Below are 27,106 nucleotides of genomic sequence, written 5' to 3' on the forward strand. Positions count from 1 at the left end.
GAGAGGTCCAGACTGGGCTCTGCTACAGAGGCTTGCCGGTGGGTGAGAGAGGTCCAGACTGGGCTCTGCTACAGAGGCTGGCCGGTGGGTGAGAGAGGTTCAGACTGGGCTGCTACAGAGGCTGGCCGGTGGGTGAGAGAGGTCCAGACTGGGCTCTGCTACAGAGGCTGGCCGGTGGGTGAGAGAGGTCCAGACTGGGCTTCTGCTACAGAGGCTGGCCGGTGGGTGAGAGAGGTCCAGACTGCTCTGCTACAGAGGCTGGCCGGAGGGTGAGAGAGTTCCAGACTGGGCTGCTACAGAGGCTGGCCGGTGGGTGAGAGAGGTCCAGACTGGGCTCTGCTACAGAGGCTGGCCGGTGGGTGAGAGAGGTCCAGACTGGGCTCTGCTACAGAGGCTGGCCGGTGGGTGAGAGAGGTTCAGACTGCTCTGCTACGGAGGCTTGCCGGTGGGTGAGAGCGGTCCAGACTGCTCTGCTACAGAGGCTGGCCGGTGGGTGAGAGAGGTTCAGACTGCTCTGCTACGGAGGCTTGCCGGTGGGTGAGAGAGGTCCAGACTGCTCTGCTACAGAGGCTGGCCGGTGGGTGAGAGAGGTTCAGACCGGGCTCTGCTACAGAGGCTGGCCGGTGGGTGAGAGAGGTCCAGACTGCTCTGCTACGGAGGCTGGCCAGTGGGTGAGAGAAGTCCAGACTGGGCTCTCCTACAGAGGCTGGCCGGTGGGTGAGAGAGGTCCAGACTGCTCTGCTACAGAGGCTGGCCGGTGGGTGAGAGAGGTTCAGACTGCTCTGCTACGGAGGCTGGCCGGTGGGTGAGAGAGGTCCAGACTGCTCTGCAACGGAGGCTGGCCGGTGGGTGAGAGAGGTTCAGACTGCTCTGCTATGGAGGCTGGCCGGTGGGTGAAGGAGGTCCAGACTGGGCTCTGCTACAGAGGCTGGCCGGTGGGTGAGAGAGGTCCAGACTGGGCTGTGCTACAGAGGCTGGCCGGTGGGTGAGAGAGGTCCAGACTGCTCTGCTACAGAGGCTGGCCGGTGGGTGAGAGAGGTCCAGACTGCTCTGCTACAGAGGCTGGCCGGTGGGTGAGAGAGGTCCAGACTGGGCTGTGCTACAGAGGCTGGCCGGTGGGTGAGAGAGGTCCAGACTGCTCTGCTACAGAGGCTGGCCGGTGGGTGAGAGAGGTCCAGACTGCTCTGCTACAGAGGCTGGCCGGTGGGTGAGAGAGGTCCAGACTGCTCTGCTACAGAGGCTGGCCGGTGGGTGAGAGAGGTCCAGACTGCTCTGCTACAGAGGCTGGCCGGTGGGTGAGAGAGGTCCAGACTGGGCTGTGCTACAGAGGCTGGCCGGTGGGTGAGAGAGGTCCAGACTGCTCTGCTACAGAGGCTGGCCGGTGGGTGAGAGAGGTCCAGACTGGGCTCTGCTACAGAGGCTGGCCGGTGGGTGAGAGAGGTCCAGACTGGGCTCTGCTACAGAGGCTTGCCGGTGGGTGAGAGAGGTCCAGACTGGGCTCTGCTACAGAGGCTGGCCGGTGGGTGAGAGAGGTTCAGACTGGGCTGCTACAGAGGCTGGCCGGTGGGTGAGAGAGGTCCAGACTGGGCTCTGCTACAGAGGCTGGCCGGTGGGTGAGAGAGGTCCAGACTGGGCTCTGCTACAGAGGCTGGCCGGTGGGTGAGAGAGGTCCAGACTGCTCTGCTACAGAGGCTGGCCGGTGGGTGAGAGAGTTCCAGACTGGGCTGCTACAGAGGCTGGCCGGTGGGTGAGAGAGGTCCAGACTGGGCTCTGCTACAGAGGCTGGCCGGTGGGTGAGAGAGGTCCAGACTGGGCTCTGCTACAGAGGCTGGCCGGTGGGTGAGAGAGGTTCAGACTGCTCTGCTACGGAGGCTTGCCGGTGGGTGAGAGAGGTCCAGACTGCTCTGCTACAGAGGCTGGCCGGTGGGTGAGAGAGGTTCAGACTGCTCTGCTACGGAGGCTTGCCGGTGGGTGAGAGAGGTCCAGACTGCTCTGCTACAGAGGCTGGCCGGTGGGTGAGAGAGGTTCAGACCGGGCTCTGCTACAGAGGCTGGCCGGTGGGTGAGAGAGGTCCAGACTGCTCTGCTACGGAGGCTGGCCAGTGGGTGAGAGAAGTCCAGACTGGGCTCTCCTACAGAGGCTGGCCGGTGGGTGAGAGAGGTCCAGACTGCTCTGCTACAGAGGCTGGCCGGTGGGTGAGAGAGGTTCAGACTGCTCTGCTACGGAGGCTGGCCGGTGGGTGAGAGAGGTCCAGACTGCTCTGCAACGGAGGCTGGCCGGTGGGTGAGAGAGGTTCAGACTGCTCTGCTATGGAGGCTGGCCGGTGGGTGAAGGAGGTCCAGACTGGGCTCTGCTACAGAGGCTGGCCGGTGGGTGAGAGAAGTCCAGACTGGGCTCTGCTACAGAGGCTGGCCGGTGGGTGAGAGAAGTCCAGACTGGGCTCTGCTACAGAGGCTGGCCGGTGGGTGAGAGAAGTCCAGACTGGGCTCTGCTACAGAGGCTTTCCAAGGAGCACTTGAGTTATGGAGAAAGAATGGGCACATTCCAACCCGGATCAATCACTCTATAAAGTTTGGCTATGACCCGTACAGTTCACCACGTCCGGTTGTTCCCCTAGAGTTTGTTACCCATCCTTCTACCTATCATCTTCACGTCTTCTCTTCCTCCTGGTCTCTGAGCTGGAATCGTGTTCTGTCCTCTCTCTGAGAGTTGAACAACCCACTTTATTTTCTTCAACATGACGACTAATTTTCACCCTTGTGGGGACAGGGGGCCGTGTGGAGCATGGCCTCTTGTCAGCTGGGGTGTAAACCTGATTCCTAGCCCCCCTGGCCCCCCAGACCCCTGGCTCCGTGACCCCACTCTCCCCTGCTGCTGGGACTGTGGCTATATGCCGATGGGGGTCCCCCTGGTCTGCAATGGACTGGCTCTGGGAACCCCAAGCCCTGGCTTGGGATCATCTTTCTCTACTCTATTCATTTTAAAAGCGAATATGGCCCTGAACCAGCGGGTACACAGCACTTCTGACCCACCCAAGCATAATAGGAGTCAATCGGATTAGGAAAACAACCATTAAAAGCTGAAAGGGCAGATTTGGCTCCAGCCATACTATCTGAACAGTGAGGACTTTATAAATAGGCATAAGGCTGTAACCTTGCTGTATATCTGCGGACTGTGGTTTTCCATGGCTATCTGAAGGGTAAAGAAAGACCAAGAGTGGAGAGCGGAAAATGAAGGATGAATGGTGGTGCTTAGAGGTGCTGAGATGGTTTTATGATCCTCCAGGGTTAGTCTTATGGGGCTTGGCTTTCGGACAAGATTCCCTGGCAGGTGGGGATATGGGGTGGGGGGGTCTATTCCTGATTGATATGAGAATGCCTACCCGTTTAAAGATGAACCCTTACTGCTATTATTTTCCTTGTCCATTTCTGGTCCACACATTTTATGAGTGATTATGTGGAGTTCTGAGAGGAGAACAATTATTTTACGCTGGTTGGAGTTTGGTAGGGATGTGTAAACTGTGGGCTTTGAAGGGGATCCCTCCATCTCTGAGTCTGTGAGAGTGCCTACATTGATTCTGTGCTTGTGTGACCTTATGGTGTAATGGGAGCCTGCCAAAGACACACAAGGCTACACGCCAGAGGGAACTCCATCCTCTTTATTTTCTAACAACGTTCCACTGTGACTCCTTCATCTCAGCTGGCCCTTCCTTGCAGCCAAGGGTAGAATGTAGAGGATTTTGACAAAACATTTCAGATAACAGCAACATAGTGATGGTCCATACCCACATAATACTGTATGTTCCACCTGCAGTAGTGGATTCCACTGCCCATCTGAGTGAAGTCATGGAGGGACTGAGGACCCAATAGCAGATGGCTCAGCCAGAGTAAGTGGGCTGTAATGATAATAACACATGCACATTTGTCAAGCAGCAAATGTACATTGTGATAACTAGTGTTTGTAAGCAGATGGCCAGGCTATTCCATCGTCCCTATCACCGTTCAGCTATTGATTTACAGTCGAAGAAAAACTTGTCCATCTTGTGTCAGTTTTGAACAGACATCCCAGACATCATTCTAACTTGTGACAGTGAATTAGTGTGTTGTAACGATCGAAGTGTCGGACAAGGGAGTGTCCATTGGCATGGGGAAGTGTCTTGATGCATGACCAGTGAGTCTACAAGCTGTCATCATCTCCTCCCTGCTCCATGGGCTTGGAGCCCCCCCAGTCTAGGGCCAGCAGTCTCCCTGCTCCATGGGCTTGGAGCCCCCCAGTCTAGAGCCAGCCTCCCTGCTCCATGGGCTTGGAGCCCCCCATTCTAGGGCCAGCAGCCTCCCTGCTCCATGGGCTTGGAGCCCCCCATTCTAGGGCCACAGCCTCCCTGCTCCATGGGCTTGGAGCCCACCAGTCTAGGGCCAGCCTCCTCCCTGATCCATGGGCTTGGAGCCCCCCATTCTAGGGCCAGCCTCCTCCCTGATCCATGGGCTTGGAGCCCCCAGTCTAAAGCCAGCCTCCCTGATCCATGGGCTTGGAGCCCCCAGTCTAGGGCCAGCCTCCTCCCTGATCCATGGGCTTGGAGCCCCCCATTCTAGGGCCAGCCTCCTCCCTGATCTATGGGCTTGGAGCCCCCCAGTCTAGGGCCAGCAGCCTCCCTGATCCATGGGCTTGGAGCCCCCCAGTCTAAAGCCAGCCTCCCTGATCCATGGGCTTGGAGCCCCCAGTCTAGGGCCAGCCTCCTCCCTGATCCATGGGCTTGGAGCCCACCAGTCTAGGGCCAGCCTCCCTGATCCATGGGCTTGGAGCCCCCAGTATAGGGCCAGCCTCCTCCCTGATCCATGGGCTTGGAGCCCTCCATTCTAGGGACAGCTTCCTCCCTGATCCATGGGCTTGGAGCCCCCAGTCTAGGGCCAGCCAACTGAGCCCATGTCACTCCTCTAGAATAGTGACCTCCCTAGGGACACTGTTAAGCAGTTCTCTAGTCTTCAGCTCCATTGGTATGGAGCATGCATGGAGCTTGCAACGTCAGGATAGTGGGTTCCATTCCTGGGATCACCCGTATGTAGAAATGTTATGCATCCATGACTGTAAGTCTATTTGGATAGAAAGTCTGACAAATGTCATATATAATTAGTATTAATAAACCCACTCTCGCTCCAGAAGGGAGAGGAGAACCGTTCTGACAAGGCACCTCTACAGGACTTACCTGAGAAGTTCCGAGTCGCCAACATGGTGGTGAGAATGGCTCCCTGATAAGAAGAGATGGATCGTTACATAAGAAATAAAAAAACAAAAGGATTCATTAAAAAGTACATTTTATTATGCCACAGTGTTCTTGGCAACCAAGCTTGGCTGGAATATATTATCAACAGCTTGATTAGCTTGCTTACATTAAATATCAACAGTTTGAATTGCTGCTTACTGTCAAGGGAATAACCTAGAGTATTGTCACAGTTGCTATGTCTTACCAGCACCAAATAAAAATGTTTGCATTGGCAAATAATTGGCAAAACTCAATTTAAAAAGTATTTGGTATTACTGCATGAACAATGTCACACTGCCGTTGAGTGTGTAGATCAGACCTGTGCAGAACATAGTTTAATTTTGTAGTTTATTTGAAAGTTAGTCTAATATTGTCTAGATAGAGTTTCAACTAAAAGGCCACTGTTTTATTTGATATTCAAATACAGGTCTCAGACATTTTCTAAAGGTATTTGAATATATGCAAGTGATTTGAAAACAAAAAAAATATGTATTTGATGGCTGCCAAATATTTGATGAAGAACCAGAAACTACAACAGTGAGTCAGTCTAAATATATGATCATAAGCACATGGTTTGGAGGGGTCTTGGATATTCCTTTTAATATAGCCTAATGCTTAGAATTAAATACACAATGGGCATGGAATCCCCTTAACATTAAAGTGTACCACTTGTGCGGCTTCAAAATGAAAAACAGATATATTTTCAGAATGACTGAGACATACAGTAACACTTCAAGTACTTATACATGTTTGGTAAATTTGTGACAACAGCAACGTTGTTGTTACATTGGACGTGGAAATTGCTTTACAATTGCATAATGGTGGAGTTATTGCATAAGTGGAATAAGGAACAGTCACTATTCCTCTTGTGTACAGTCGTTGCAAACTCTCAGCTCATTGCTATGCGATTTAATGCAATTACCAAAGTATTATGTTAACAACGTGCTAATAAAAAGTTGTTTTATTACACAGGCGCAAGAACAGCTTAATGTGAAGTGTTACTGAGGAGGCTAACAGTAACAAAATATGTCTATTAAGTGTCGAAAGGAAAATAAATATCCCAAAACTGCCTTCTTGAATCAACTACAGCTAAAAGATTACATAGCGTGTGGTTGCGAACACTTACCCTCAAATGGACAAAGAGGTTCAAAGTTGTTTTTGCAAAACATCCAACTTGAACTTTGCAAATGGCTTTGAATTACTCTGCAGTATTTTCGGGTATCATAAAATGAATTGCAGCTTTCAACCTTTTCAGTGGCATGTTGAAAGAGTCACACAGTAGTTGAGCATCACAATGTATTTATACTTATCTGTACAACATGTAATTGGTTAATTGGTTTGACTTGATTATGTACACCTGGGGCAATGGACATATGTGGCAGGGTCTACAGACAATCATAATTACAAAAAGAAAACCAGCCCCGTCGACGACATCAACACCTTGTTTCCAGACAAATTAAACAACTTCTTTGCTCGCTTTGAGGACAATACAGTGGCACCGACGAGGCCCACTACCAAAGCCTGTGAGCTCTCCTACTCCCTTGCCGACGTGAGTAAAACATTTAAACGTGTTAACCCTCGCAAGGCTGCCAGCAAAGACGGCATCCCTAGCCGCGTCCTCATAGCATGAGCAGACCAACTGGCTGGTGTGTTTACGGACATATTCAATCAATCCCTATCCCAGTCTGTTGTCCCCACATGCTTCAAGATGGCCACCATTGTTCCTGTTCCCATGAAAGCCAAGGTAACTGAACTAAATTACGAGTTGCACTCATTTCTGTTATCATGAAGTACCTTGAGAGACTAGTCAAGGATCATATCACCTCCACCTTACCGGTCACCCTAGACCCACATTTGCTTACCGCCCCAATATGTCCACAGACAACGCAATCGCCATCACACTGCACACTGCCCTATCCCATCTGGACAAGACGAATACCTATGTAAGAATGCTGTTCATTAACTACAGTTCAGTATTCAACACCATAGTACCCTCCAAACTCATCATTAAAAGCTTGAGTCCACAATATCTCCACCCCGCTGATCCTCAACACTGGGGCCCCACAAGGGCGCATTCTCAGCCCCCTCCAGTACTCCCTGTTCACCCATGACTGTGTGGCCATGCACACCTCCAACTCAATCATCAAGATTGCAGACGGCCTCCCGAGTTAAACAGCCATCTCTAGCACAGAGAGGCGGCTACCTACCTACAAACTTGATATCATTGGCCTCTTTAATAAATGGAACACTAGCCACTTTAATAATGTCACTTTTATAATGCCACTTTAAGAATGTTTACATATCTCGCATGACTTATCTCATATGTACTGTATATACTGTATACTGCATCCTACACTATCTATTCTTGTCACACCCTGATCGATTTGACCTGTCCTTGTGCTTGTCTCCAACCCCCTTCAGGTGTCCCCCATCTTCCCCATTATCCCCTGGGTACTCATAGCTGTGTTTTCTGTCTGTCTGGGCCAGTTCGCTTTGTTCTTTCAAACCTACCAGCTGTTTCCCTTGCTCCTGTCTTTGTTATAGTCCCTCTTTTCTTGTTTCCCGGTTTTGACCGTTCCTGCCTGCTCTGACCCTGAGCCTCCCTCCAGTCCTGTACCTTTGCTTCTACTCTGGATTACCAACCTCTGCCTGACCTGACCCTGAGCCTGCCTGCTGTTCCGGAAGCCTTACACCTTCTCTGGGTTATTGAGCTCTGCCTGCTTTGACCTGTCATTTGCCTGCCCCTGTTTAAATAATTAACTTTTGTTTCTTCAACACTGTCTGCACCTGGGTCATACCTTAAAAGGTGATAGTACAAACTGGCCATGACTGGCCTAGCAGACTTGGACCAGCTCTGCAATGCCACCTCCTCCCAAGGAGCCACCATTGGTAGGCAAGAGGAGTTGCTCAATCGACTCAATCGTCGCCTTTAACCATCCAGATCGATGGATGGCTCCGGGAACGTAGGAGGGAGAAGAGGTCTGATTGCGGTCCCAATCGCTCACTCAAGATCCCACCTTGCATCTAATGAACTCTGGAGGTCCCGAGAGAATCTGAGTTTACTCGAGTTCCTCCAAGAGCCTGCAGCTTGGCAGGGCTAGGCTGTCTCTAACCGAAGGCGTACACAGACTTAACACCCAGAGTTGTCTGTATTGCGGTACTGCCGGTCATTATGTGTCTACCTGTCCCTTCAAGATGCCTAGGTCAATGGTAGGAATGAGTACTCTGGTGGGTCTTAAGGACAATTTTGCCCTTCTCCCTACTCGCCCCCCTCTCCATGCCACCCCGCTGTGGGGCGACCAGTCCAAGTCTCTACAGAAACTCATCGACTCGGGGGCCGATATGAGTCTTATGGACATTACCCTGGCATCTGAGCTGGGCATCCCCACTCAACCGCTCTTCATTCCCATGGATGTTAGAGCGCTGGAAGGGTGCTCTATAGGCGAGTCACCCACCATACCACCCCCATCAACATACGAGTGTCGGGGAACCACAGCAAGACAATCCAATTCCTGCAAATTGAGTCTCCTCAGGTTCCCGTGGTATTGGGAATCTCTTGGCTCCATCCCTCGATTGACAGGTCTACTGGTTTCATCGTGGGCTGGAGCCCATTCTGCCACACTCATTGCCTGAAGTCAGCTCTGCCTGCCCCGGGATGTCTTCCTGGGGGCTTGGAAATTACCCCGGACCTCTCCGCCTGCCCCGCGGAGTACCAGGACCTCCGGGAGGGGTTCAGTAAGTCCCGGGCCACTTCGCTTCCGCAGCACTGACCGGTATCCAAGAAGGTCAAGCCAGATGCACTGGCACACCACTATAGCATTGCGGCCACACCCCTTGAAGCCGAGACATTTCCCCCCCCACTACAAGATCATTAGCCCCTCTGCTGTTCGTTCTCTGTTGCCCCGTACCCTCTGTATACTTCCTACCTTTCCTGTGTCTAGAATTAAAACCATGTCTCACAGCCCTTTGTCTCCTTTTTCCAGGGCCACCCCTCTCCCCCATCTCATCGACAGCCAACCGGCATACAGGGTGAGACGTCTCCTGAAGGTTCGACCTCGGGGCAGGACATTCCAGTACCTGGTTGATTGGGAGGAATATGACCCGGAGTAGAGGTGCTTGGTCTCTGCTAGGGACATCCTGGACCCAGGCCTCATCACTGAGTTCCAATGCCTGTCTGTGCCATCTCTAAGTTTCTGTCTGTCTGGGCCAGTTCACTTTGTTCTACCAGCATTTTACCTTGCTCCTGTCTTTGCAATAGTCCCTGTTTTCTAGTTTCCCGGTTTTGGCCTTTCCTGCCAGCCCTGACCCTGAGCCTGCCTGCCGTCCTGTACCATTGCCTCTACTCTGGATTACTGACCTCTGCCTGACCTGACCCTGAGCCCACCTGCTGTTCCGATGCATTACACCCTCTCTGGATCATTGACCCCTGCCTGCCTTGACCTGTTGTTTGCCTGCCTTGACCTGTTGTTTGCCTGCCACTGTTTAAAGAATACACTTTTGTTTCTTCAACATTGTCTGCACCTGGGTCATACCTTAAAACATGATCATTCTATACTATCTATTGCATCTTAGCCGCTCTGTCACTGCTCATCCATATATTTTATATTTATATATTCTTATCCCATTCCTTTACTAGATTGTGTGTATTAGGTTTTATTGCGGAATTTGTTAGATATTGGGATTTGTTGTAGAATTGTTAGATATCACCTGTTAGATACTGCGGATCTAGAAACATAGGCATTTCGCTGCACTCGTAATAATATCTGCTCACCATGTGTATGTGACCAATACAATTGTATTTGATTTGATTCAGGGGAATGGACATTTACAGAATGTTCAGATGTACATTTATTGTGTAGATCAAATATGACTGTCAGATAGATTGGAATAGTATAGGAGATTGTGTGTGCTCTATTAATTATATTTCTATCTTCAACATGGAGTTCCAGATACAGCCCTGCCATTAGTTGAAGGAATCCAATCCAATAGTCACTTCCTGAGAAATCTTAGTTGCTTTATACAATCTGTATTCAAATAGTTTTAAAAAGTAGTCACTTTCTAAGATCTGTATTCCCATTGTTTTAAGAAGTAGTCATTTTTGGGGATCTGTATTCAAATCGTTTTCAAAAGTAATACTTTTTTGAGATTTGTATTCAAATAGTTTTAAAAAGTAGTCAATTTTTGGGATCTGTATCCAGATGGTTCCAAAGTCACTATTTGTTCCTCTGAAAAGCGGAACCTGAATGAATTACAATTAAATGGACCTGCCTAAAACGGGTCCTATAAAAGTTCAAACACAAACGCTGTAGTTGCATAATGAAATGAATGAGAGTTTTCACGTCACACAAATGAAACAGAGAGATGTCCTCTCATCTTGAACCGTGCATGGACACGTTTAATGAAATACATTTTGCCTTGATACATCACATTTCCAACGTCACTCAAACTCCCATCACTAGTGACCCAGAAAATGTGATATTGTTTTCCTACCTTGGTCAAACGAGTGTAACATGGACTGTTCCAGTATCATATCTACATATCTACTTTCCCCAGAAGTTTACTATACCTTGAGTTTCCTTCTGGCGTTGAACTTTTTCAGGCACTCCACCGTCTCCTGTCTGTGCATGCAGGAAGCCACAGTGGAGCGGTGCTGTAGAGAGAGAGAGAGAGAGAGAGAGAGAGAGAGAGAGAGAGAAAAGGAAAAAATAAAGACATGTCAGGTTAGACACTGGGCCGGATCTTACTGGACAAGGTGATCATTGTGAGAATGCTCTGAACTCACTGAGATCCAGGGATGTTTGAGAACCTCCGAGGCAGTAATGCGCTTGGCAGGGTTGATGGTCAACATCTTGTTGATGAGATCCTTGGCCTCTGGAGTAACAGTGTCCCACTCTGGCGAGGGGAACTACAGGACACGAGGAGGTTTTTGGTATTAACATACAATTATAAACTGGGTGGTTCGAGCCGTGAATGCTGATTGGCTGATAGCTGTGGCATATCAGACCGTATACCACGGGTATGGCAAACATTTATTTTTACTGCTCTAATTACATTGGTAACCAGTTTATAATAGCAATAAGGCACCTCAGGGGTTTGTGGTATATGGCCAATATACCACGGCTAAGGGCTGTATCCAGGCACTCCGTGTTGCGTCATGCGTAAGAACAGCCCTTAGCTGTGGTATATTGGCCATGTACCACACCCTCTCGGGCCTTATTACTTAAATAAATCGTGGGAATTCAAACTGGTGATGATCTTCAAATGAGTGAAAATAATCCTAAAGGTACATTTTCCAAACGATATATGAGGGTTAAACATTCTGTAGGCTGAGGGTAGGAATGTGAAAGAACCGAGTAGAGAAATATGAAAGAACAGAGTAGAAAAATATGAAAGGACTGTCACGCCCTGATCTGTTTCACCTGTCTTTGTGCTTGTCTCCACCCCCCTCCAGGTGTCGCCCATCTTCCCCATTATCCCCTGTGTATTTATACCTGTGTTCTCTGTTTGTCTGTTGCCAGTTCATTTTGTTCGTAGAACCTACCAGCGTTTTGTTTCCCTGCTCCCGTTTGTTTCTTGCTCCTGTTTAGTTTCCCAGTTCTGACTGTTCTGCCTGACCCTGACCCTGACCCTTACCTTGACCCTGACCCTGAGCCCGCCTGCTGTCCTCTACCTTTACACCCTCTCTGGATTATTGACCCCTGCCTGCCTTGACCTGTCATTTGCCTGCCCCTGTTTAAGGAATAAACTATTGTTTATTCAACACTGTCTGCATCTGGGTCATACCTTAAAACGTGATAAGGAGTACAGAGTACAGAAATATTAAAGAACAGAGTACAGAAATATTAAAGGACAGAGCCATGGGCTGCTATGACTGCAATTGAAGAAGAAAAAGTAGGAGATGTGTTTTCCTCCCAGCAGAAAGAAACCATTATCAGGCACTGAATTCAGGATGATTCATCTCTTTGGAAACTGGTGTGTTACACAATCCTGAAGAGACACTGTGCTTTTCCCCAGCAGACGTGGCCAGTAATGGAATGGAGGGGTATGGTTACAGTAAGAACAGGAGCTAGGATAGATGTGACTCTTCACCCCTACTTACATGTACAAATTACCTCAACTGGTATATAGCCTCGTTATTGTTATTTTATTGTGTCACTTTTAAATTATTTTTTAGATTTGTTTATTTGGTAAATATTTCCTTAACTCTTTCTTTAACTGAACTGTTGATTAAGGGCTTGTAAGTAAGCATTTCACGGCGCATGTGACAAATAAAGTTTGATTTGATTTGACTCACATCGTAGGCCCCAGCCTTGATCTGCTGGTACAGTCTGTGCTGGTCCTCATCCCAGAACGGAGGATATCCCACCAGTAGGATGTACAGGATCACACCTGGCAACACAGACGTCATACATCACTATACAATAGAACACTGTCACACCTGGCAACACATACAGTATGTTATACTTCACTATACAATAGAAGACTGTCGCACCTGGCAACACAGATGTATTATTACATCACTATATAATATAAGACTGTCACACCTGGCAACACAGATGTTATACATCACTATACAATAGAAGGCTGTCACACCTGGCAACACATACAGTATGTTATACATCACTATACAATAGAAGACTGTCACACCTGGCAACACATACAGTATGTTATACATCACTATACAATAGAAGGCTGTCACACCTGGCAACACATACAGTATGTTATACATCACTATATAATAGAAGACTGTCACACCTGGCAACACATACAGTATGTTATACATCACTATATAATAGAAGACTGTCACACCTGGCAACACAGATGTTATACATCACTATATAATAGAAGACTGTCACACCTGGCAACACATACAGTATGTTATACATCACTATATAATAGAAGACTGTCACACCTGGCAACACATACAGTATGTTATACATCACTATACAATAGAAGACTGTCACACCTGGCAACACATACAGTATGTTATACATCACTATACAATAGAAGGCTGTCACACCTGGCAACACATACAGTATGTTATACATCACTATACAATAGAAGACTGTCACACCTGGCAACACATACAGTATGTTATACATCACTATACAATAGAAGGCTGTCACACCTGGCAACACATACAGTATGTTATACATCACTATACAATAGAAGGCTGTCACACCTGGCAACACATACAGTATGTTATACATCACTATACAATAGAAGACTGTCACACCTGGCAACACATACAGTATGTTATACTTCACTATACAATAGAAGGCTGTCACACCTGGCAACACATACAGTATGTTATACATCACTATACAATAGAAGACTGTCACACCTGGCAACACATACAGTATGTTATACATCACTATACAATAGAAGGCTGTCACACCTGGCAACACATACAGTATGTTATACATCACTATACAATAGAAGGCTGTCACACCTGGCAACACATACAGTATGTTATACATCACTATACAATAGAAGGCTGTCACACCTGGCAACACATACAGTATGTTATACATCACTATACAATAGAAGGCTGTCACACCTGGCAACACATACAGTATGTTATACATCACTATACAATAGAAGGCTGTCACACCTGGCAACACATACAGTATGTTATACATCACTATACAATAGAAGGCTGTCACACCTGGCAACACATACAGTATGTTATACATCACTATACAATAGAAGGCTGTCACACCTGGCAACACATACAGTATGTTATACATCACTATACAATAGAAGACTGTCACACCTGGCAACACATACAGTATGTTATACATCACTATACAATAGAAGACTGTCACACCTGGCAACACATACAGTATGTTATACATCACTATACAATAGAAGACTGTCACACCTGGCAACACATACAGTATGTTATACATCACTATACAATAGAAGACTGTCACACCTGGCAACACATACAGTATGTTATACATCACTATACAATAGAAGGCTGTCACACCTGGCAACACATACAGTATGTTATACTTCACTATACAATAGAAGGCTGTCACACCTGGCAACACAGATGTATTATTACATCACTATATAATATAAGACTGTCACACCTGGCAACACAGATGTATTATTACATCACTATATAATAGAAGACTGTCACACCTGGCAACACATACAGTATGTTATACATCACTATATAATAGAAGACTGTCACACCTGGCAACACATACAGTATGTTATACATCCCTATACAATAGAAGACTGTCACACCTGGCAACACATACAGTATGTTATACATCACTATACAATAGAAGGCTGTCACACCTGGCAACACATACAGTATGTTATACATCACTATACAATAGAAGGCTGTCACACCTGGCAACACATACAGTATGTTATACATCACTATACAATAGAAGACTGTCACACCTGGCAACACAACACAGCACTCTAGTTACTTAAGAATGAACTAGCATAAAGTACATACTGAAAATCTCTCTATCTTTGACGAAAAGAAAAGGTGCTGCAGTAATTGATAGTGCTGAATCTTGATCGCTCACTAGGGAGTAGTGTGTGTGTGTGTGTGTGTGTGTGTGTGTGTGTGTGTGTGTGTGTGTGTGTCTTGTATGTACCACCACCACTGAGAACTCCCTCTCTCTGGGTGAAAGGTCTCTCTGTGGGGTTAACAATAAACACAGTTATGTGCACACATAGATCCAGCTCCATGTCAGGACGTTAGAAGTCTGAGAATGAACTCCTGCCCACTATCGCCTGCCCACATTGTCGCCCCCCTCAGCCCTCAACCTTATGTCTCTTGTGAATTCATCTCACTGCTGCGAAGCCTGCCAGGCTCACAGACCCATCGGCCATGAAGCCCACACACATCTCAAGGGGAGCAGCAGCACAAAGCCCATATCAAAAGGCAGTGAAATACAGCTGTGCATAGCAATGAGCTTCTCCCGCTTCAAAAGACCAATGTGCACAGAGTGATAGCTTGAAACGTCAATAAGTTTGAAAAGAAATCTAACCAAACCGGGTTAAACGGCTGAATCCAGCCGAGCTGAAGAGCAGCTATTCAACTCAATGTGAAAAGAGGCTGTACTACTAAATATTGTCAATATAATGATTTATATATTATTCATATGATGTAGATATACACTGAGCGTACAAAACATTAAAAACACATACTCTTTCCAATACTATAATGTACACTATATATACTGTACATACTATGTTCTAGGTAAGAGTTGTCCATGCATCAGACTAGCAAGAGGATGTCTAGCAGATTCATTCTGCCACCTTGTTGACACAGAGGCCTGTGGTACTGAGGCGCATAGTACTGTGGCCCGTGATATTGAGACCCGTGGTATTGAGGCCCGTGGTACTGAGGCCGGTGGTACTGTGGCCCGTGGTAATGAGACCTGTGGTACTGTGGCCCGTGGTATTGAGGCCTGTGGTACTGTGGCCCGTGATATTGAGGCCCGTGGTATTGAGGCCCGTGGTACTGAGGCCGGTGGTACTGTGGCCCGTGGTAATGAGCCCCGTGGTACTGAGACCTGTGGTACTGTGGCCCGTGGTAATGAGGCCCGTAGTACTGAGGCCAGTGGCATTGAGGCCTGCGGTATTGAGGCCTGTGGTACTGAGGCCCATGGTACTGTATGCATATAGACATAGAGAGAGAGCTATGATCAGATCGACACACTGCTGCCTTGTCTTCTCTGACTGAGAGCTCATCTATGCACCTTTGAATGAAACAGACTCATCAATGCACCTTTGGATGAAACAGACCCCATAAATAAACTGGTGCACTAAATCATCTGTGACATTGAGGCGGGCAGGTTTTGTGTCAGCACAACTCTAGTAGGTTAGGCTCTGAAGCAATCCCCTGTCTGGCCAAATGAGAAAACATAAAGCTTGAGATGAAGAAACAAGGAAACGCATCACACCAGGTGTGAAGACTATATCATGTTTTCTTTAGGCAGCAGCAACTTACAGTAGATGTAGACAGAAACAAACAAGGAAAGAGGTGGATGTCTGAAAGTCATCCTGCTTACCGCAAGCCCACAGGTCCACAGCTTTGCCATATGGGTCCTTCCTCAGGACCTCAGGAGACAGGTAACCAGGTGTCCCTGCAAAGCCTGCATCACATCCAGACAGTGAGTCACAGATAACACAGCTCTATTGAAAATCAAATCCTAGGCAACAAGCAATGGGAAACAATGTCTAGATGCATTTTCCACTGAACAGGCAGTTAACCCACTGTTCCTAGGCCGTCATTGAAAATAAGAATTTGTTCTTAACTGACTTGCCTAGTTAAATAAAAATAAAAATAAATAAATAAAAACATTTAAAAAAATTCCCCGGAATGTAGAGAGTAATAACATTATACACATGTTCCTGGTCCCGCCTGCCTCACATTTCCCCCAATAGAGCTTCATTTGAGGTGTGAGGTCCATATGCTTATTACCTACCCTGACCAGACAGGCTGTCACTGTGCTAAGTCTGGTCTTTAACTCTTTCTGAGGGGTGATGAGACTTTATTTTACTGTTGTTTTCAACGATTCACCACATCTTCTCATGTTCCAGCCTTGTTATGTGGACAAATGGATTATATATCAATCGTCTGACAAAGAAGAAGAATGCATTGTTCCATTTATTCTCCAGACCCAGGGAACCAGCCTGGGGTTTTACGCACTGTGAACAAAGGACAGGTTGAAAAATCCAGACTCATTTTCGTTAAGGAAATGATAAAGTGTCATGTGAAGAGTACAGTATAATTATAATGACCAGTGGAGCTGGGTGTGGCAGCTACACCAGCTGTCCTGAGGGAAAATAGCCAGCCAGGCGTTCCCCAAAACACTTTAGAAAAATCATCCTGATCTAAGAGAGGTGTCTGTAAAAATGAACTGTGCATATTGGATACGTGTCCTCTGGCTCATTAAAAGGGAGCTGAATTCTAAAAGACATTCCTAGTTCCCTAGTTTTAAAACATATGTTTGATTCAGCTCCATGTGTTTTTCAGCGTAGCCAAAGGGCAGGCTGGTGAAACTTCGAAGGTACTGTGAGCCACGCAGCAGACTCAAAACTATGGGTGACAAGACTGTGCTGTTCAGAAAAGCTTTCCAACTCCTCTGTTAATTCTGTTCTCATGTCCTCTGGATCTGTCGACACCTGTATATAGCTTGGGTTGTTGTCTATGTTGTTCAATGTTGTTCTGTGTTCTATGTTGCGGTTTGTTTTTTTTTGTACAAACACTTTTACACCTTGGGTGTGAGAAATGCACTTTAACATATTCAATATATATATTTTTTAAACATATTTATTAAATTACTGAGCACATCCTCAGGCAGGCATGGAAAACCACAGCAGAGATTGGGCCGGCAGAGAGATTGGGTCAGCAGAGAGATCAAATCAAATCAAATTTTATTTGTCACATACCCATGGTTAGCAGATGTTAATGCGAGTGTAGCGAAATGTTTGTGCTTCTAGTTTCGACCATGCAGTAATATCTAACAAGTAATCTAACAAATTCACAACAACTACCCAATACACACAAATCTAAAGGGGTGAATGAGAATATGCACATGGAAATATATGGATGAGCGATGGCCATGCGATGGCCAGGAAAGATGCAGTAGATGGTATAGAGTACAGTATACATATGAGATGAGTAATATAATATGTAAACATTATTAAAGTGGCATCATTAGTGGCCAGAGATTTGAGTCTGTATGTTGGCAGCAGCCTCTCTATGTTAATGATGGCTGTTTAACAGTCTGTTGGCCTTGAGATAGAAGCTGTTTTTCAGTCTCTCGGTCCCTGCTTTGATGCACCTGTACTGACCTCGCCTTCTGGATGATAGCGGGGTGAACAGTCAGTGGCTCGGGTGGTTGTTGTCCTTGATGATCTTTTTGGCCTTTCTGTGACATTGGGTGCTGTATGTGTCCTGGAGGGCAAGTAGTTATCCCCAGTGATGCGTTGTGCATACCTCACTACCCTCTGGAGAGCCTTGCGGTTGAGCAGGGTGCAGTTGCGGTACCAGGCGGTGATAGACCCCGACAGCATGCTCTCGATTATGCACCTGTAAAAGTTTGTGAGTGTTTTAGGTGAGAAGCCAAATTTCTTCAGCCTCCTGAGGTTTATTCTCCAAACCAAGGGAACCAGCCAGGGGTTATACGCACTGTGAACAAAGGACAGGTTGAAATATCCAGACTCATTTTCATTAAGGAAATGATAAAGCATCATGTGAAGAGTACAGTTCTTCACCACACTGTCTGTGTGGGTGGACCATTTCAGTTTGTCCGTGATGTGTATGCAGAGTAACTTCAAACTTTTCACGTTCTCCACTACTGCTCCCCTTATCCACATCGTTTCCTGAAGTCCACAATCATCTCCTTTGTTTTGTTGATGTTGAGTGATAGGTTGTTTTCCTGACACCACACTCAGATGGCCCTCAACTCCTCCTTGTAGGCCGTCTTGTCGTTGTTGGTAATCGGGCCAATCACTCTCGTGTCATCTGCAAAATAGATGATTGAGTTGGAGGCGTGCGTGGCCACGCAGTCAGGGGTGAACAGGGAGTACAGTAGAGGGCTGAGAACGCACCCTTGTGGGGTGTCACGAACCTCGCCGAGGTTGGTGCCTCTTCCTGTTCGGGCGGTGCTCGGCGGTCGTCGTCGCCGGTCTATTAGCTGCCATCGATTCCCTTTCCGTTTGTTTTGGGTTATTGGTTAATTGGGTACACCTGTTTTGTATTAGGATTTGTTTGTAGGGTATTTAAGGGCACTAGGCCCGCTGGGTATTTGTGCGGGCTTGTTTTTGTTACTCTGTGTTTTGTTGGTGTGATTTATTATTGTATTTATTCTCCGGACTGTTTAGTCCTGTTGTTGTTTTGGACTAGCAACGTATTTACGCCCTGTGTGTTGGCGTGACTGTTTTTGTTGCGCTGGGGAATAAATCTGAGGAAAACGACTGAACCCTGCTCTCTGCGCCTGATTCCACCCACCACACCTAGTAGATCGTAACAGAAGCCCGCACCACCTGAAATGGAGTCAGCAGGAGCAGCGACCACTCCTCTCCCCACTATGGAGGAGCGCGTTCATCACCATACAGCTGTCCTCCATCGGATTGGTACCGCGATGGACCAGATGATGGAGAGGATGGAACGATGGGAGCGGAGTGGTCTCCCGACATCTACCCCAGCTCCCCCACTCCCGACACCACCTACTCCACCTACATCGTCCTCTGGGTCCGGCGCACTACGTCTCTCCCCCCCGAGGGAGTACGATGGAGCGGCTGCTGGGTGCCAGGGATTTTTGCTCCAGCTGGAGCTCTACCTGGCTACCGTGCGTCCGGCTCCCTCGGGTGAGGAGAGTGTGAGCCTCCTCGTCTCCTGTTTAACGGGCAGGGCCCTGGACTGGGCTAACGCAGTCTGGAACAGTCCAGACTCAGCTCGGGACAACTACCTGGAGTTCACTCGCCGTTTCCGAGCAGTGTTCGATCATCCACCAGAGGGTAAAGCGGCGGGTGAGCGACTGTTCCACCTCAGACAGGAGACGAGGAGCGCGCAGGACTTCGCGTTGGAGTTTAGGACCCTAGCTGCTGGTGCTGGGTGGAATGACAGGGCCCTGATGGACCATTACCGGTGTAGTCTCCGGGAGGACGTCCGCCGGGAGCTGGCTTGCAGGGACACAACTCTCTCCCTGGATGAACTAATAGACATGTCTATTCGATTGGACAACCTGCTAGCTGCCCGCGGGCGTTCCTTAGGGGTCCTGTTAATTCCACCGTCCAGCTCTCCCACTCCCACTCCGATGGAGTTGGGAGGAGCTGCATCTAGGGGGATCAGAGGGGGCTCCTCCTGCTCCTATTGTGGACGGAGAGGACACACTTCGGACCGGTGTTGGAGGAGTCCCTCTGGGAGTCGAGATGGTCGGCAGAGCGCTCCTCGGCCACCCCAGGTGAGTAAGCACCAAACTCACCCAGAGCTCCCTGTTGGTCACATGTTTTTGTTAATTTTTTTCCCTGCATTTTTCCCCTCTCTTCAGCATAAGGCGCTAGTCGATTCAGGCGCAGCTGTGAGCTTTATGGATCGTGGACTCGCCCGTAAATTGGGTATTCCGTTAGTGCAGATAGACCCACCTGTCCCCGTGCACTCCTTAGATAGCCGACCGCTAGGGTCAGGGCTGGTCAGGGAGGCCACGATTCCGCTGGACATGGTAACGCAGGGGAATCATAGGGAGAGGATCAGTTTCTACCTTATTGATTCACCTGGGTTTCCGGTGGTGTTGGGGGTTCCCTGGCTGGCTATTCACAATCCCCTTATTTCCTGGAAACAGGGGGCTCTTAAGGGGTGGTCAGACGAGTGTTCAGAGAGGTGTTTAGGAGTTTCCATCGGTGCCACGACGGTGGAGAGTCCAGACCAGGTTTCCACCGTGCGCATTCCCCCAGAATATGCCGATTTGGCTATCGCTTTTAGTAAGAGGAAAGCGACCAAATTACCACCCCATCGACGGTGGGATTGCGTGATAAACCTCCTGGAGAACGCTGCACTTCCCCGGAGTCATGTGTACCCACTGTCACAGGAGGAGACGCTGGCTATGGAAACATATGTCACGGAAGCTCTGAGACAGGGGTACATTCGGCCCTCCATGTCACCCGTCTCCTCGAGTTTCTTTTTTGTGAGGAAAAAGGAGGGAGGTCTGCGTCCGTGCATTGATTATCGAGGTCTCAATTCGATCACAGTGGGTTTTAGTTATCCGCTACCTCTCATCGCTACGGCGGTGGAATCATTCCATGGAGCGCGTTTCTTCACAAAACTGGACCTCAGGAGCGCGTATAATCTGGTGCGTATTCGGGGAGGAGACGAGTGGAAAACAGCGTTTAGTACCACATCAGGCCACTATGAGTACCTCGTCATGCCGTATGGGTTGAAAAATGCTCCAGCCGTCTTTCAATCCTTTGTAGATGAGATTCTCAGGGACTTGCACGGGCAGGGTGTGGTAGTCTATATTGATGACATCTTGATTTATTCTGCCACACGCGCCGCGCATGTTTCCCTGGTGCGCAAGGTTCTTGGGCGACTGCTGGACCATGACCTATACGTCAAGGCTGAGAAATGTGTGTTTTCCAAACCAGCCGTTTCCTTGCGTTAATGCCGTGCGTAATTGGCCGACTCCGACCACGGTAAAGGAGGTGCAGCGGTTTTTAGGGTTTGCCAATTACTACCGGAGGTTTATCCGGGGTTTTGGCCAAGTAGCGGCGCCCATTACCTCACTGCTGAAGGGAGGGCCGGTGCGTTTGCGGTGGTCAGCAGAGGCTGATGGAGCCTTCAACCAGTTGAAGGCACTGTTCACTGGGGCTCCCGTGTTGGCGCATCCGGACCCTTCGTTAGCATTCATAGTGGAGGTGGATGCGTCCGAGGCTGGGGTTGGAGCCGTGCTGTCTCAGCGCTCGGGTACGCCACCGAAGCTCCGTCCCTGCGCTTTCTTTTCTAAGAAGCTGGGTCCGGCAGAGCGGAACTATGATGTGGGGGACCGGGAGTTACTAGCTATGGTAAAGGCCCTGAAGGTGTGGAGACACTGGCTAGAGGGGGCTAAACACCCTTTTCTCATCTGGACTGATCACCGTAATCTGGAGTATATTCGTGCAGCGAGGAGACTGAATCCGCGCCAGGCTAGGTGGGCCATGTTCTTTACACGTTTTAGATTTACGATCTCTTACAGACCAGGTTCCCTCAACACTAAGGCCGACGCGCTGTCCCGTCTCTATGACACTGAGGACCGGTCTATCGAACCCACTCCCATCCTTCCTGCTTCTCGGCTGGTGGCCCCAGTGGTATGGGAGGTGGACGCGGACATCGAGCGGGCGTTGAGGGTTGAACCTGCGCCTGCACAGTGTCCGACTGGCAGAAGTTACGTACCGCTTGGTGTTCGTGATAAGTTGATTCGGTGGGCTCACACACTACCGTCTGCGGGTCATCCGGGGATCGATAGGACAGTGCGGGGTCTTAGAGGGAAATACTGGTGGCCCACCTTAGCTAGGGATGTGAGGCTCTATGTCTCTTCCTGTTCGGTATGCGCCCAGAGTAAGGCTCCTAGGCACCTTCCTAGAGGGAAGTTACAGCCCCTCCCGATTCCACAACGGCCATGGTCCCATCTCTCGGTAGATTTCCTTACTGATCTTCCCCCTTCTCAGGGGAACACTACCGTTCTGGTCGTTGTGGATCGGTTCTCTAAGTCCTGCCGTCTCCTTCCATTGCCTGGTCTCCCTACGGCCCTACAGACTGCAGAGGCTCTTTTTACCCACGTCTTCCGGCACTATGGGGTCCCAGAGGATATCGTCTCCGATCGGGGTCCCTAGTTCACATCTCGGGTTTGGAAGGCGTTTATGGAGCGTCTGGGGATCTCGGTCAGCCTTACCTCTGGTTATCACCCCGAAAGTAATGGGCAGGTGGAGAGAGTAAACCAGGAAGTGGGCAGGTTTCTGAGGTCGTATTGCCAGGACCGGCCAGGAGAATGGGCAAGGTACGTCCCATGGGCAGAGTTAGCCCAGAATTCTCTTCGGCATTCGTCCACGAATATGTCGCCATTCGAATGTGTACTGGGTTACCAGCCGGTCCTGGCTCCGTGGCATCAGAGTCAGACCGAGGCTCCTGCGGTGGAGGAGTGGGTACAGCGCTCTAGAGAGACCTGGCGGGCAGTCCAGGATTCTCTCAGGCAGGCCAGTGAACGGCAGAAGAGAGACGCTGACCGCCACCGCAGTGAGGCCCCGGTGTTCGCACCAGGGGACAGGGTCTGGCTCTCGACCCGAAACCTGTCCCTCCGCCTGCCCTGCCGGAAGCTGGGGCCGCAGTGTGTGGGGCCATTTAAAGTCCTGAGGAGGATAAACGAGGTGTGTTATAGATTGCAACTTCCCTCTTATTATCGTATTAACCCCTCGTTTCATGTGTCTCTCCTCAGGCCGGTGGTAGCTGGTCCCCTACAAGACAGTGAGGTACCGGAGGTCCCTCCACCCCCTCTGGACATCGAGGGGTCCCCGGCGTACACAGTACGAGCTATTCTGGACTCGAGACGCCGGGTGAGGGGCCTGCAGTACCTCGTGGACTGGGAGGGGTACGGTCCGGAGGAGAGGTGCTGGGTACCGGGGAGGGACATTTTAGATCCTTCCCTCTTGAGGGATTTCCATCGCCTCCACCCGGATCGCCCTGCGCCTCGTCCTCCGGGTCGTCCTCGAGGCCGGGGTCGGCGCGCTGCGGGAGCCGCGCGTCAGGGGGGGGGTACTGTCACGAACCTCGCCGAGGTTGGTGCCTCTTCCTGTTCGGGCGGTGCTCGGCGGTCGTCGTCGCCGGTCTATTAACTGCCATCGATTCCCTTTCCGTTTGTTTTGGGTTATTGGTTAATTGGGTACACCTGTTTTGTATTAGGATTTGTTTGTAGGGTATTTAAGGGCACTAGGCCCGCTGGGTATTTGTGCGGGCTTGTTTTTGTTACTCTGTGTTTTGTTGGTGTGATTTATTATTGTATTTATTCTCCGGACTGTTTAGTCCTGTTGTTGTTTTGGACTAGCAACGTATTTACGCCCTGTGTGTTGGCGTGACTGTTTTTGTTGCGCTGGGGAATAAATCTGAGGAAAACGACTGAACCCTGCTCTCTGCGCCTGATTCCACCCACCACACCTAGTAGATCGTAACATGGGGCCCCAGTGTTGAGGATCAGCAGGGTGGAGATGTTGTTTCCTACCTTCACCACCCAGCAGCGGCCCGTCAGAAAGTCCAGGACCCAGTTGCACAGAGCGGGGTCAAGACCCAGGGTCTCGAGCTTAATGATGAGTTTAGAGGGTACTATGGTGTTAAATGCTGAACTGTAGTCAATGAACAGCATTCTTACATAGGTATTCCTCTTGTCCAGATGGGATAGGGCAGTGTGCAGTGTGATGGCGATTGCATCATCAGTGGACCTATTGCAGCGGTAAGCAAATTGGAGTGGGTCTAGGGTATCAGGTAGGTTTGTGGTGATACGCGCTCCAGCAAGTATATCTCACTGGTCACCCCCAAAGCCAATTCCTCCTTTGGCCGCCTTTCCTTCCAGTTCTATGCTGCCAATGACTGCAACGAACTGCAAAAATTACTGAAGCTGGAGACTCATATCTCCCTCACTAGCTTTAAGCACCAGCTGTCAGAGCAGCTCACAAATCACTGCACCTGTACATAGACAATTTGTAAACACCCCATCCAACTACCTCATCATCATACTGTATTTATTTGCTCCTTTACACCCCAGTATCTCTACTTGCACATTCATCTTCTGCACATCTACCATTCCAGAGTATAATTGCTATATTGTAATTACTTCGCCACCATGGCCTGTTTATTGCCTTAACTCCCTTATCTTACCTCATTTGCACTCACTGTATATAGACTTTTTTTGTTCCTACTGTATTATTGACTATGTTTTCTTTATTCCATGTGTAACCCTGTGCTGTTGTATGTGTCGAACTGCTATGCTTTATCTTGGCCAGGTCGCAGTTGCAAATTAGAACTTGATCTCAATGAGCCTACCTGGTGAAAGGTGAAATAAAAAATAAAAATAAAAATATGATCCTTGACTAGTCTCTCAAAGCCCTTCATGATGACAGAAGTGAGGGCAACGGGGTGATAGTAATTTAGTTCAGTCAACTTAGCTTTCTCGGGAACAGGAACAATGGTGGCCATCTTGAAGCATGTGGGGACAACAGACTGGGATAGGGATTGATTGAATATGTCCGTAAACACACCAGCCAGCTGGTCTGCGTATGCTCCGGTAGCGTGGCTAGGGATGCCATCTGAGCCAGCAGCCTTGCGAGGGTTAACACGTTTAAATATTTTACTCACATGGAGAAGGAGAGCCCACAGGCTTTGGTAGCAGGCCGTGTCAGTGGCACTGTATTGTCCTCAAAACGAGTAAAGAAGTTGTTTAATTCGTCTGGGAGCAAGACGTTGATGTTCGCAACGGGGCTGGTTTTCTTTTTGTAATCCGTGATTGTCTGTAGACCCTGCCACATACGTCTCGTGTTTGAGCCATTGAATTGAGACTCTACTTTGTCTCTTTACTGACGCTTTGCTTGTTTGATTCCCTTGCAGAATAGCTGCACTGTTTGTATTTGGTCATGTTTCCAGTCGCCTTCCCATGATTAAAAGCGGTGGTTCATGCTTCATTTTTGCACGAATTCTGCCATCAATCCACGTTCTCTGGTTAGGAAAGGTTTAAATAGTCACAGTGGGTACAACATCTCCGATGCACTTTCTAATAAACTCGCTCACAGAGTCACCGAAGACATCAATGTTAATGTCTGAGGCTATCCAGAACATATCCCAGTCCACGTGATCGAAGCAATCTCAAAGCGTCGATTGGTCAGACCAGCGTTGTATAGACCTGAGCACGGGCGTTTCCTGTTTTAGTTTCTGTCTATAGGCTGGGAGCAACAAAATGGAGTTATGGTCAGATTAGCCCAAAGGCAGGGCAGGGGAGGGCTTTGTATGCATCGCGGAAGTTAGTGTAGCAATGATCCAGAATGCTACCAGCACGTGTCGCACATTCAATATGCTGATAGAATTTAGAATTCATGTAAAAGATTATCAGGTCTTTAAGAGTTTATTCGGAAGATAACAGCTCTATAAACATTCTTCCATGGTGCCCCGACTTTCTAGTTAAATACATTCACCTGATTAGCTTAATCAGGTAATATCAATTACAGAGAAACTATTCTATAGAAAAACATGTCATATCACGTAATCTGGCATAGCCAAAGACACTTTATTTTTATTTTTTATTTTACCTTTATTTAACCAGGTAGGCAAGTTGAGAACAAGTTCTCATTTACAACTGCGACCTGGCCAAGATAAAGCTGGAAGGAGAGTTTACAGTCTAACCAGACACCTAAGTATTTGTAGTTGTCCACGTATTCTAAGTCAGAGCCGTCCAGAGTAGTGATGTTGGACAGGCGGGTAGGTGCAGGTAGCGATCGGTTGAAGAGCATGCATTTAGTTTTACTTGTATTTAAGAGCAATTGGAGGCCACGTAAGGAGAGTTGTATGGCATTGAAGCTTGCCTGGAGGGTTGTTAACACAGTGTCCAAAGAAGGGCCGGAAGTATACAGAATGGTGTCGTCTGCGTAGAGGTGGATCAGAGACTCACCAGCAGCAAGAGCGACCTCATTGATGTATACAGCGAAGAGAGTCGGTCCAAGAATTGAACCCTGTGGCACCCCCATAGAGACTGCCAGAGGTCCGGACAACAGACCCTCCGATTTGACACACTGAACGCTATCAGAGAAGTAGTTGGTGAACCAGGCGAGGCAATCATTTGAGAAACCAAGGCTGTTGAGTCTGCCGATGAGGATGTGGTGATTGACAGAGTCGAAAGCCTTGGCCAGATCAATGAATACGGCTGCACAGTAATGTTTCTTATCGATGGCGGTTAAGATATCGTTTAGGACCTTGAGCGTGGCTGAGGTGACCAGCTCTGAAACCAGATTGCATAGCAGAGAAGGTATGGTGAGATTCGAAATGGTCGGTAATCTGTTTGTTGACTTGGCTTTCGAAGACCTTAGAAAGGCATGGTAGGATAGATATAGGTCTGTAGCAGTTTGGGTCAAGAGTGTCCCCCCCTTTGAAGAGGGGGATGACCGCAGCTGCTTTCCAATATTTGGGAATCTCAGACAACACGAAAGAGAGGTTGAACAGGCTAGTAATAGGGGTGGCAACAATTTCGGCAGATAATTTTTGAAAGAAAGGGTCCAGATTGTCTAGCCCGGCTGATTTGTAGGGGTCCAGATTTTGCAGCTCTTTCAGAACATCAGCTGAATGAATTTGGGAGAAGG

At 48.5% G+C, this 27,106-nt stretch overlaps 1 protein-coding gene across 8 annotated transcripts in view; it reads right to left on the reverse strand.

Moving 5' to 3' along the window:
- Window positions 1-27,106, reverse strand: part of camk2a (calcium/calmodulin dependent protein kinase II alpha) — a 106,487-nt gene that overhangs the window by 21,649 nt on the left and 57,732 nt on the right. For all 8 annotated transcript variants that reach the window (XR_016493462.1, XR_016493461.1, XR_016493460.1 and 5 more), the window contains exons 8-12: window positions 16,306-16,389; window positions 12,555-12,649; window positions 11,043-11,165; window positions 10,827-10,910; window positions 5,204-5,246 (exon numbers count right to left, since the gene is read on the reverse strand). Coding sequence is in view for 5 of the 8 variants with exons in the window: in XM_090227373.1 (XP_090083499.1) it covers window positions 5,204-5,246; window positions 10,827-10,910; window positions 11,043-11,165; window positions 12,555-12,649; window positions 16,306-16,389 (429 nt within the window). In the remaining 3 variants the exon portion in view is untranslated. The remainder of the gene's footprint in view (window positions 1-5,203; window positions 5,247-10,826; window positions 10,911-11,042; window positions 11,166-12,554; window positions 12,650-16,305; window positions 16,390-27,106) is intronic.

This window comes from Oncorhynchus mykiss, chromosome 29 (assembly GCF_057628025.1).
Source record: "Oncorhynchus mykiss isolate SJ-2025 chromosome 29, ASM5762802v1, whole genome shotgun sequence".
Taxonomy (NCBI): domain Eukaryota; kingdom Metazoa; phylum Chordata; class Actinopteri; order Salmoniformes; family Salmonidae; genus Oncorhynchus; species Oncorhynchus mykiss.